General features: G+C 38.6%; 1 protein-coding gene across 2 annotated transcripts in view; it reads right to left on the bottom strand.

The window, feature by feature from the left end:
- Positions 1-12,406, bottom strand: part of IFT43 (intraflagellar transport 43) — a 70,285-nt gene extending 57,879 nt beyond the window's left edge. For both annotated transcript variants that reach the window (XM_025169249.2, XM_007432306.4), the window contains exons 1-3: positions 12,284-12,406; positions 11,032-11,115; positions 4,946-5,013 (exon numbers count right to left, since the gene is read on the bottom strand). In XM_025169249.2, coding sequence (XP_025025017.1) covers positions 4,946-5,013; positions 11,032-11,115; positions 12,284-12,325 — 194 coding nt within the window. In that variant the 5' untranslated portion in view covers positions 12,326-12,406. The remainder of the gene's footprint in view (positions 1-4,945; positions 5,014-11,031; positions 11,116-12,283) is intronic.
- Positions 12,407-13,293: the final 887 nt, after the last annotated feature.

A 13,293-nucleotide genomic window follows, 5' to 3' on the forward strand; every position in this document is an offset into this window, starting at 1 on the left:
TCGTAATAAAGCAGGTAAGTATAATAAAACATACAACAGCAGAAAAGCACCAGAAACTACAGCTATTGTGAGAGTTGGATGACCCATTTTGCTGATAACCTACTTGCCACTTCCTACAGACTACTGCACAATATTTTGCTGCCTTATATGTTGCATCAGGCTACCTGTCCACAAGTGACAGGGTGAGCAAGAATTTATCTGTGTGGCCAGGGAATTTTGCTAACAGGAGCATAATAAATTTAATGCGTAGTTCTCAATAATCTTTGAGCATAACCAGGCATGCCTAACTATTTCATTGAGCTCTGAACTACAAGGGCAATTATGCTCCTTATAGGGAGTCCTATAAATTTGCCTCCTAGTAGAGCAGATGGAAGACCATTAAATTGGCCTGAGAGAAGGCTCTGAAAAGTTTATGTAGTTGTTCAGTGATATTTGGCTGGCTGAATCCTATGCTTCAGAGTCAAGTTTGGACCTATTAGGAACTAAACTGAACTCATTTTGCCATTCCATGTTCAGGACCTAACTATTTAAGAAACACTCTGACTTGATTATAACTATGGACAGCAAAAACTCTGATGATTCACTGTAGGCCCATATTTTATCCAGAACGAAAGGAATTTGTTGAGTCCTCCTGTGAGTGCCATGGCGAGCTGACATCTTACTGGTTTGCTGGCTAGTAAGACAGCTTTTGCGAGGGAAATTGCAGCTGGATGCTGGATCCGGGCTAGCATAATCTCTCCAGAACAAAGGAGAGATTGTTGAGATCATCCACGTGACTCTGAACCATCGCTACTCATGAGTAAACTGTGGAAACTGTCGTTTTATGGTCAGCTTATGAGTGGAGTGGCTGGGAGTTGGGATTACATCAAGCTCACACTCACAAAGCTGCCTTATGGACATTAAGCTCGACTGAGCCTTATATCAGAATGAAAGGAATTTGTCCATGAAAATTAAGGGAACCAGGCCCAACTGCACTTAAATTAAGCTCTAACAAAAAACTAAAAATTGTCAGCCAAGTATAAGTCTGCATCTTTGATAGAGCAGCCTCCAGCTGGAGGATAGCAGCTGTGATGCATTTGGGGATCAAAACATTTCCATCAGGAATCTAGGTTGAACAGTTTCCAAGAGGTAATTGGGATATGGACCTAACTGGGCTTCATACAGGAATTAATCAAGAGATTTAGCTCAAATAATTTGATAGCAGTAAATATGAAACTACCTCCTCTACACAGAAGAATCTGAAGATACTTGAAACATTTCTTCATGCTCTCCATGCTACATAGTCAACTTAGGCCCTCTTTTGCCTGAGTCAGGGAATACTGTCTCCAGATATTTAAAACAATTAATCTACTCAATGGTATTACCCTGGATATTCCAATTGCTCAATTTAAGATTTTTCACTAATGCTATGATCTTTGACTTCTGATATTTTGGAATACTGAGCTAGGGACTTCAATGCTCTCCTGAGGCTAACTGCTGTTAATAAGATCACAGCATTGTTTGCACAGAGCACTAAAGGTAAACTTTTGCTGATTATCCTAGGAGCTGAGAGTCCAAATCTCACACAACCCTAAGAATTTAATATAAAGGTTGAAAAGTATAGCAGCTAATGCAGAACCCTGCTTAACCTCTTCCTAAGATACTGTTTCTAAGACGCTCCAAAAGACTGCATCTTACTTGTAGACTTGCACTCATATGTATCTTATAAATAAATAGAAACAGGTATTTACAGTGGGGCAAAAAAGTATTTAGACAGCCACCAATTGTGCAAGTTCTCCCACTTAAAAAGATGAGAGAGGCCTGTAATTTTCATCATAGGTATACCTCAACTATGAGAGACAAAATGGGGGGGGGGGAAATCCAGAAAATCACATTGTCTGATTTTTAAAGAATGTATTTGCAAATCATGGTGGAAAATAAGTATTTGGTCAATATCAAAAGTTCATCTCAATACTTTGTTATATATCCTTTGTTGGCAATAACAGAGGTCAAACGTTTTCTGTAAGTCTTCACAAGGTTTTCACAGACTGTTGCTGGTATTTTGGCCCATTCCTCCATGCAGATCTCCTCTAGAGCAGTGATGTTTTGGGGCTGTCGCTGGGCAACACGGACTTTCAACTCCCTCCAAAGGTTTTCCATGGGGTTGAGATCTGGAGACTGGCTAGGCCACTCCAGGACCTTGAAATGCTTCTTACCAAGCCACTCCTTCGTTGCTCGGGCAGTGTGTTTGGGATCATTGTCATGCTGAAAGACCCAGCCACGTTTCATCTTCAATGCCCTTGCTGATGGAAGGAGGTGTTCACTCAAAATCTCACGATACATGGCCCCATTCATTCTTTCCTTTACACAGATCAGTCGTCCTGGTCCCTTTGCAGAAAAACAGCCCCAAAGCATGATGTTTCCACCCCCATGCTTCACAGTAGGTATGGTGTTCTTTGGATGCAACTCAGCATTCTCTCTCCTCCAAACACGACGAGTTGAGTTTAGACCAAAACGTTCTACTTTGGTTTCATCTGACCATATGACACTCTTCCAATCCTCTTCTGGATCATCCAAATGCTCTCTAGCAAACTTCAGATGGGCCCGGACATGTACTGGCTTAAGCAGGGGGACACGTCTGGCACTGCAGGAAATTGAGTCCCTGGCGGCATAGTGTGTTACTGATGGTAGCCTTTCTTACTTTGGTCCCAGCTCTCTGCAGGTCATTCACTAGGTCCCCCCATGTGGTTCTGGGATTTTTGCTCACCATTCTTGTGATCATTTTGACCCCACAGGGTGAGATCTTGTGTGGAGCCCCAGATCAAGGGAGATTATCAGTGGTCTTGTATGTCTTCCATTTTCTAATTATTGCTCCCACAGTTGATTTCTTCACACCAAGCTGCTTGCCTATTGCAGATTCAGTCTTCCCAGCCTGGTGCAGGTCTACAATTTTGTTTCTGGTGTCCTTCAACAGCTCTTTGGTCTTGGCCATAGTAGAGTTTGGAGTGTGACTGTTTGAGGTTGGGGACAGGTGTCTTTTATACTGATAACAAGGTCAAACAGGTGCCATTACTACAGGTAACGAGTGGAGGACAGAGGAGCCTCTTAAAGAAGTAGTTACAGGTCTGTGAGAGCCAGACATCTTGCTTGTTTGTAGGTGACCAAATACTTATTTTCGACCATGCTTTGCAAATAAATTCTTTAAAAATCAGACAAAGTGATTTTCTGGATTTTTCCCCCTCATTTTGTCTCTCATAGTTGAGGTATACCTATGATGAAAATTACAGGCCTCTCTCATCTTTTTAAGTGGGAGAACTTGCACAATTGGTGGCTGACTAAATACTTTTTTGCCCCACTGTAACTATGATAGTGATTTTAAGCTATCTCACAACAATTCTCTTGAGATGGAATCAAAGGTTTACTTTGCCACATATAGCATTGCATTGGCATTGCTGGAGCATTTTTCAACCATATCTTGCAAGACCTGCACTTGGTCCCTGGTAGAAACTCTTTAGGTTCTAAAGCCTGCTTATGCCTCATCCGGAATGTTCTCTTCTCCAGCCAATCCTGAACTTTCCCCACAGATATCTAGAATATAGTTTGCTCATTATGCTCAAGAGGCTTATGGGATGGTAGTTAATTGGATTAGTCTACTGCCTTTTTTGAAATATAGGAATGTTCACAGGTAATCCCCAGTCACTGCAGTTGAGGGATGTTTGGTCAGTGTAAATGAATAGTGAAGCAAGGCTACTCGAGGACTGAAGTTTTTGCAGGTGACCAGAAGATAAATTTCCCCAGGAATTCTGACAGAGACAGACAGGACCAGAAATGCATTCTAAAAGTTTTCAGCAGCTTCTCATCTTGAAAAACATAAAGAATTTTACAGCACATATAAAATAACTATAAAATAACTAAGGTACTTCAGAATATAACTGCTAATGTTAGTGTCACTGTCCTTTTTTGATACTTCAGTGCATCATATGTAAGGCTCCACAGTGCTTTGGATTCAAAGATTAAAAAGTGCTTTGGAGCACACAGAGGGTAGTTATACAATCCGAGGATAAGTTGCAGTTGCAGATACAGTATTTTAAGGTGTTATGTAAATGCCCTGCGTGCTGTAAAAACACATTTTTGCCTTCAAAATTGAAATGCTATACAGCTCAACTACATGCTATCATATTCAGTTTAGCCACAAAAGGTCCCACTTTTTTTACTGAAGAAATTCAAAACTGGCAAATGGATAACTACTTGGATAGAAGAAATATCATCACAGTGTTGCAACATGAACTTAACAACAATTACACGTACTGCACTATTTTCTTTCATGCAAGGACAGTATAATGGCTTTCTAAAGAAATGGCAGTGTATGTCAGAAGATCTAAAAGAACCAAGAGCTTATATAAATTCTGCTGTTACCTATTCTCTGCCATCAGAGCCCTATGATCTTTAGGAAAAATGCATGTGAGATGCATTCTTGGTTTTGCACAAAACCAAGAATGGTGAACAAAGGGAGAAGTACGTATTATACAGAACAGATTCTATTCTGTGCCAAAACTACTCAGAAGATTTGTGAATTCATCTCCACCAGCCTTGTTGCATTATGTAGAAAATAAAAGGGCTGGGATAATCAGAAAGAACATTTTCTCTGTAGTAACAGCAGTCATAAAACTCACAGGAAATAGAATTTAACAGTCCAATCCAGTTTTCCCCAGTCTGGGGCCCTCAAATTTCCAGAATTTCCCAGCCAGTATAGCCATTCCTAAGAATTCTGGTAGCTGATATCCACACGTTTGGAGCAGTTCAAGTTGGGAAGGCTGGTCCAAACCAAAACATCAGATGAGAAGACATAAGCAACAACCACCATCACCATGCTCTAAAAAGCTCCCATTACTATTTGCTAGAAAGCTGCCCAGATTAACAACATCATATTTTGAACTTTAGTTTATTTAAACAAAATTGTACTTACCTGGACACATTTACCCCAACTAAGCCAGACCACACTCCTTCTCGTATATGTGGTTTAGATGATGGACGCTTAAGAAGGAAAGAAGCAATATGAAGGAAAATAAGATTCCAATTACTATTCATCAACTTCTGTATTCTGTTCTTGTGACCCAAGAAGAGGACTTCTATAATTACTAATAATTATGGCCAAATCAATAGTTGTAACCCAAATATTATGTTTACAGTCTAAATGCTACAATTTAAACAATGTGCTGTTATTATATATATATTGGAAATCTGTCACATATGATTTCACTCACTTTCACATTTTTCTAACCTTATATTAACCTAGTATTTAGAAACTTAAAAATCTTACCTTCTTCCATGCACATTTCTCCAAATATATGCATTTTTATTCACTTTTCCTATTACATCTTTTTTGCACACATTCTGTAATACAGGAATGGGCAACTATTAAAGGATAACTTAAATTAGAGAAGGGAGGTAGAGAATGTAACTCTGATAGTTTCCTGAGATTTATCAACAGCTTTTGACATAACCAGCTGTAGAATCTTTCTTTGTCACCTAGTCTAAAATAGAGGGGTAGCTGAGAGAACTGCAGTGATTCCTTGATGCAAGGACATTCCTAGAAAATCATATCGGGCTACTGTTCTGCCCTATGGCAACTGGAGTATACCAGGTTTGTATCATTTCTCTTCTGTTTATTAATATCCATTTTTAATATCTAAGAAAAGTCATCTGAATGTTTGAACTAATGTCTTTTACTATAGGAATGACATAAAAGAGTATCTTTCATTTCTACAAACTTGTCTCAGGGAACTGAAGTACTGTGGGTGGGAAAAACCTGCTATCTAAATAAAGTTGTGAGAACTATGCTAAATGGTGCTGCAGCACCCTGAAGAAAGAATGGAACAGATTCTTCTAGTCTCAGTGCCATCTTGGATGTATAGGTGCATTGATTATTATGTCCCATTTGTAAACTTTTAACTGGCTACTCTGAAATCAGGATGCTCAGTTAGATGGTCCTTGGGTCTGATTCTGCAATGCTCTTACACTTTTAAGATGTGATCTCCAATAATGCTTGCTGTCCAAAGTGATACAGTAATAAAGAATTGAACTGGCTGTCAAGTGCTCTAGCAACATTTGTAGATTAGTGTTTTTGTAAGTTTCTTAATTTAATGGAAAGCACTCCTGAATATTACATTCTGGGGGGAAACTCAGGATTTCCTACAGATATTGGTTTCCAGGTAGACAATCTATAAGTGTGGGAAATGGACAATATTTAAAATTGGAGGCTGCTGCCTGCTGGAAGGAGGAGGCATGACCCAGCATAACTCCCTAACAAGAGCAAAAACAGTCACTCTCCAAAAATAAACAGGGGGAAGGAACAAGCCAAATGCTGCAGTTTCAACATACCAGATTTCTTCAGCAAAAAGGGCGCAGAAGGGCAGAAGGACAAACAGAGCTTAGAACGCAGGAAATAGCTTCCTTATATGGGCTTATCCGCAAGCGACAGAGCTCAGTCGACTGGAATGACTGTGTCACAAAATGTGAAGCCTTCAGGGGCTGCAGTGAATGGAGTTTTCTGATCTTTAAATTATTTCTCCAGATTCTTAAGATGCCAAACCTAGGAGACTATAGTGCCAAAAAAGGAGCATTTTGAACTAGGATGCTTTAGGGAAACACACCGCATATGGACGTAAAAGTGCACATACACAGAAGTCCCCATACACATTTTTGTCATCCTATACTGAATTCCCAAACACTAATTAGATGCATTCCCAAACATTAATTAGATGCATAAAGTCATCTAATTTGAGTTATATATGTGCACAAGCTGTCATTTATTATACTTAAAAAAACAAAAAATCAGGTCTCTAATAACTTTTTCCTAAACTGTAAATAGTTGATATCTGTATATACCATTATGAAACTCACCTCAAAGCAAAGTTCCTAATTTGCTCCTATATCTTATAGGCAATATAAAGTATTTAAATGAGAATGGAGATTACAAAACCATGATGATTATAAGAATACTTTTTTTCAAAACTCAACAATCATGGTGGTACTTGGGAAATGTGCACCATTCTATAACACACCCCACAGTTCATGAAAGTTGTAAACTATCTTAACAGCCTCACATTTTTAATTTACACCACTCATTAATTCTTTCCCCAAGGAAGAGAGACTATAGCAAAAAGCATTACCAATAATCAGCAAAGTTAGATATGTTGCTAAGCAGACTGTTAACTTTAATATTTTCTTTCAATGAAAATAACTGTTATGCATCCTTTAGGAATCTTCAATGTCTGTATTAGTTAAAAAACAACTAATACCCTAACCAAATCACAATCAATGAGACCACTGTTTCCTTCCTAGTCTGTAACACACTTAATAGCTCTTCGGGTGTTGTGAAGAAATACTAGCCATACTGAGGCAGAGCAGAGATGAGTGGATTGAGGATCTCTGATTGAAGATCTTAACTTTCCTTGGTCCACTCTTCAATCAAGTACAGAGACATGTTAGTCCGCCATTTTCTGCACTCCTCCCTCATTTTTCATTATGTACGCCCTAGATATTGGCTGAATTAACTTTATGCTTGATTTGAACAAAAATGCTAAATCACATAAAACATAGCTTTTGAGTATAGAATGATTTTGAGCTGATGAATTATTAGAATAGAAAGGAAGATTTAATAAGTATCCCACAGTCATAAATAAACGTGTGTGTGCAGTGTGGATAGACAAAAAGTAAAGTCAAAGTAGGGACTAGATTCAAACTTCATGGGAGACAAAAGTTGCAGTCCTGGACAGGCTTTTCTTAGGAATAAACATCTCACTAAATTCAGCAAGATAACTTTCATTTAAACAAATATAAATTTCAGCTGCAGATTAAAACACAGAAAGTAGTGAACGTAATTTTTAACCCACAAAGAAGAGGAGTGTTTGAAATAAATGGCATCATGGCTGTTAAAGGCAGAAAATAGTGAATAAAATGCCCTTAGATTTTGGCAGAAGGGCATCAGAAACTTTGCAAGAGCAGTTACAGGGGAAAAAAGGCTGGGTAAAAATTAGATTGGACAAAAAATATGTCAAGAACAGAAATGAAAGAATAAAAGTAAAGAATACCTATAGACTACATGCTTGCAAAGTTTAGAGACAAAAGGGAGACATACAATAATATGTAAAGGAAGGAAAAGCAGGATCAAAATGTATTTTTTTCTGTCCATTTCCAATTGATTAAACAGTGCCATCTGATGGAACCCAGGAATCAGGCTTTCTGTGTCATAGCACCTGCCCCCTGAAATATCCCCCCAGAGATTATATGCCCCACCTTATTCAAATGACCACTTAAAACCTGACTCTTCCCTATTGGGTTATAGTGGGTAGAGGATCCCTTGATGGGATTGTGAAAATTCTTGTGGTGACAATTGGTTTTTGAGAATTCTGTTATTTATCTGGACCTCTGGTTCTTGTATTGTTTGTATTCTATTGTTTAAAATTTATATTGTATGCCATATTGGAGGTGGGTGATCTATTAATTAATTAATTAATTAATTAACAAGACTGGATGTAAGGGAGGCATAACATATTCCTTCACTGGAATTAAGCAGGTCTCAGGTGTTATGTCTGAATGAAAGCTGTTTCATATTGCATCATGACAATACATTTTTTTCCAAAGGTAGTCATCTTTATTCACAAAACTATATGGATCTCACAAACTAATCACCAAGTGTGATCATCCTACATAAGTATATAAATTGCTGTTATGTCTAATTCACCTATTCATCCACAAATAGAAGTGTTTTTCCTTGATATAATCCTAGAGCCTCCTGCAATTAGCCCCTACTTGAAACATTTCAAAAAGGTTTAAATTTTCAATATCTTTTGTAAGTGGTTTGTCTCTGGTCTCGCTTAAATGTAACTGCAAAATGCATTTTTATTATCCTTACATGCATGACCATTTGTTAATATCTAAATATCCCAACTCTCTTCCATGGAGATATAACCCATGGCACAGTACAGTGTATCTCAATAGTTTCCAATGTTGCAGGGCTAGCCAATGTGAGGAATAACAGCATTCAAGTAATAGCCATTTCCCTCATCTTTTGATGGGCTCAGGTTAGAAAGAATTCAAAGAATGAAATACATGTGCAGAATTAGAATTTTAATATAACCCTTTCCCATGGGCTTGTGCTCAACACTCAGCAATGATCAGCACAAACTAACAGCGAAGACCAAAATGAAAAGTACTGGGAAATATAGACGCTTAAAAGAGTTATTTTGATGAGAACGATGAAAAATGTAATTGAGGATAAGGAGATAACCCCAGCAGGCTGAAAATAACTAGACAGCTATTCAGGGTTCTACAGGCTAAATAAAAGACCTTGGGGAGCTCCAGGCTGAATGAGGCTACAGCTCATTTTAAGAAAGCTGGCCTAATTAGGGAACATGAGTTCAGCTACATTTTTCAGATTCCTCTTGGAGAATTTGGCAACATTCCAAGGGAACAGTTGGAAGTCCAACACTTCTTCTACAGGCAGCTGGATGGCTTCAAAAGAAGAAACACTGATCCATTCCACAAAGACTTGCATGGGATGGGCAATACTAATATATGCCCTGATCCTCATCTGATGGAAGATGTATTTCTTAGTTTCAAGATATAAATATATATTTAGATAAGAGTATTCAAATAAAAAATCTCTGTAGATCTCCATGTTTCCAAGTCATTTTTTTGTAATAACTTTATTAGAATTTTAAACAAGAAAGATAAAAACTAACAAAAACTAATATTTAGAATAGAAGAAAGAAAAAAAATTAAAGAAAGAGAAAGGACAAAGCCAAAAGTACAGGGGGAAAAAGAAAGAAAAAAGAAACATATAAAGAAGTAACTTCTAATTTTCTTTTACAGCAGCTATAAGTATAATTGTAAATTAACCTCTTACCCTATGGTTACAACGTAACTTTGTTTCCAAGTCATATTAATTAGAGCACATCATTGTGCACATTGCTCTTCCATATTTAAGTTTTATGTCCCAGAAGTACATGATGATATGCTTTAGTTAATCTATCCATAAGCACTGAATTAAGCAAAAAACAGGTGGAACAACTGTAGCACTGCTGAAAGTGGACAGTTCCCATCAATGCTACCTTAAGATATCAAGAATGTCTCAGTTTTGCATGACATAATAAAGATTGCAATAATTTAATATCAATTTCTGTATTTGCTGTACCTCTATCTGCTTTAAGTTTTTATGGTTTCAAATTTGCTTGTTATAAATAGTTAATTTTAATATAATTAATATTAAAATGTTTTGTCAGTTTGGATGAAATAAACCATAGTTAAGTAAAAACTTCTGAATGCCTCCTTCTCAGCCACATAGGAGGAGGAGGAGGAAGTGAGGAAGAATAAAAGACTTGCTGCTGCTTATTTCAGCTCATTATTACTATAATAAAATAAGGGTTTAATATTATGTGAGAAAAAGAAAAATGCCAAATCATAGCAGGCTTCTTACAGTAAGAAGCAGCTGGCTTAGAAACTTCTTGGCAACCTTTTTCTAATTTCACAATCTAAAGAGATCATTTGTTCACATCCCAAGGTCTAGAAACACTGTCTGGCAACATTATCTTCTCTAGTGCCATAGTTAGGCTTTTTAATCTAAGATATATCCTCAGAACTTCTGCATTAGCTTTGCTGATATTGCAGAAAGCAATGCAGTTTTACATCATTTGCTAAGTATCAAAAGGAGATTAGGAAGAACATAGAATATGCATACTATGGCTAATAAGTACTATTTGATAAGCACATAATACCTAGGGTTATTGAATTTTTTTTATTTGGAAATAAATACATTGAATATGTCAAAGCTTTTCAGTGCAAAGAGAAGAAAAATGGAAGTTTATGGCAATAGTTAAAAGTTATACTTCAACATACAGTCATACATATTACTCTGATCCTTACAACTGTAACATACAGCATTTGCTGTAAAGCCCAGCTTTATACTGTTAGTTGACTAACATGCTCCATTTACCAGCAAATCCAATTCCAAGCTGTCCAGACAGTATTGCTCAATTTAGCTGTACCCACCTGTGCAGCTGGAGAGTTCATCTGGCTAAGATGGTTTTCATCTGGGAAGTGATCATGATGAGCACGTCTACCCATCTTTACTACCTACATGAAGAATATTACTGTAGTTATTCAGAAGACCTGCCTCAGAACTGTGCATAATAATGGAGGTTATACAGGGACAGTCACTGTGGCTACCAGTCTATTTTAGTCTAGAGCAATTTATTCTTGGCGACTTGTGGAAAAAAGATTTCTACACATGAAAAATGAATCCAACATTAAGCATGTATAGGATATATTATTTCCTGAAAAATTGAGCAAGTTGGCAAAAAATGAAAAAAATAAACCAGTGCAGGATGGGGAGGGGGGAAAAACAGACAACAGTTTCAAGGGAGGAAAATAAGTGATTAGAATCAACTAGTGTGCTATATTTGACTTGTTTACAAGCTTCATAGGTTAAAACTGAAGGATTCAAGTCTTTTGAACAAACTTTGCTGTCCTAAAAATACTAAGGATTAAATTCCATTGATACAGTATAGTTTACTTCAGAAGAAACATGCTTACAAGCTTCCCCATCCCTTAAATTTATTGTGAGATTCTTTGGGGGCAAAGTTCTTTTTTTGTTGTTGCTGTTTAACTGTCCTGCCTTTTTCACAACATTATATTGGAGGGGGGTCCATGCACAACCATCTTTTGATATGCCTTTATGTGTTACCAAAAAGAGTTCATTAAGGATAGAAAGATGGACAAGCTTCACAGCAATGCTTTTTGGAGCTCTTGCTCAGGAAACCCCTGAGGGTGGTTGATGTATGGAAGTGTTAATAGTCAAAAGGCTTCACCAGGAAGAGTTAAGTGATCAGCTAACCATCGTCACTGTTGCTGTTAAATCAAATTAGGCATAGCTTCCCCGTTTGCGGATGCCAACTGTTTGCTTGTAACAGCTATCAAGGAGCGTTTCTGCTGAGACACACACCGCCCTCCCTCCGAGATAACCGTTTGCCCGGGAGGGTCTGCAGCAACAGCTCGCTTTGCCATTTAAAGCTTTTCTAACGACCGGCGCGCCAAGTCTGAGTTTGTTCAGCTGAGCCGCGCCTATCCAAAGAGATCTACTCGGGGGCTTGGGATGGGCAGGGGGCAACGACTGTGGCCGCGAGGTCCGGCCAAATGCTTCGCCTGCCAGAGGAAATCACACAAGGCGGGCTGGAAAACCGGGCAGGAAAGAGGCCCCTCCGTCACCATGGCAACCATGCCCCAGTCCTCGCACTCTTCTTACCCCCTTGCAGACCTCCTCATCCAACTCCAACTCGTCCTCCATCCCACAGGCCCAATGAGCCGGAGCGCGAGGTGAGGGGGGGCACGAGGAATGAGGAGCCGTTCACTTCCGGAGGAAAGCCCCGCCCTTCAAGCGTCCATAGCAACTACGACTTCCCTTAAAAGGTCCGCAGCCTTCTGGCTAGAGGAGTCGAAGAAGGGTGCTGGCGGAGATATTCTTGTATTCTCTGCTGTCGCCCTGGAGGATTAACTACTGTACGAAGGTGCTAGCAAGGCCCGTGTTTAAGCACTACTCAGTCTTCAAAAGAACTAGAAATGTCTCTGGGTCAGGGATCTGTGGAAGCGCAATGAGGACAAGCTGCTCTCTAAGAAAAGCGGAATAGTCGAAAATTTAATGTCCACGAGGGCTCTGCGTTTGTGTTTCAGATGGAGAACGTCTCCCTGAACCGAATGCTTGATTTTCAAGAGATTGAACCCCAGAGCATTTCTCATATTAGAAATTTCCATGCAGGTAACTATTTTGGAATGCCTCTTTCTGTTTTATATTTCGCTATATACAATTCTTCTGTCAGTAATTGTACCCACTGCTTAGGGCTGGTACTGGAGGTGATTGTTGGAATAAAATCAGGATAAACATTGAGGATCCAAATGATCACATTGATATACAAGAAGCCTTCCTTAAGCTGGTGTCCTCCAGATGTAAAGTTCCAGCTCTCTTTCCTAAGTAGTTATGCTAGTTGGAAGTGATTGAAATTGCAGTCCCACAGCCTGAAATGCACCAAAGGGAAAGGCTGATGCCCTGAGGTCATAATTAAAAGCAATTTGATGGGCTACAAATGGCTGATGTCCCAGATGCTTATATTTCCTGGAGTCTCTTCCATCATATTTTCAAAGTTATGGCAGTTCAGAGATTAAACAGTATCACACACAGAACATTATGAAATGTGCTATGGAAAGTATTATATATTTAGCCGCAAAATAAAAGTGAAACCCTTTTCTATGGCATTTGCT

Source organism: Python bivittatus, unplaced genomic scaffold, assembly GCF_059951505.1.
Source record: "Python bivittatus isolate LINGU-HERP-01145 unplaced genomic scaffold, Pbiv_v1 ctg000480_np1212, whole genome shotgun sequence".
Lineage (NCBI taxonomy): Eukaryota > Metazoa > Chordata > Lepidosauria > Squamata > Pythonidae > Python > Python bivittatus.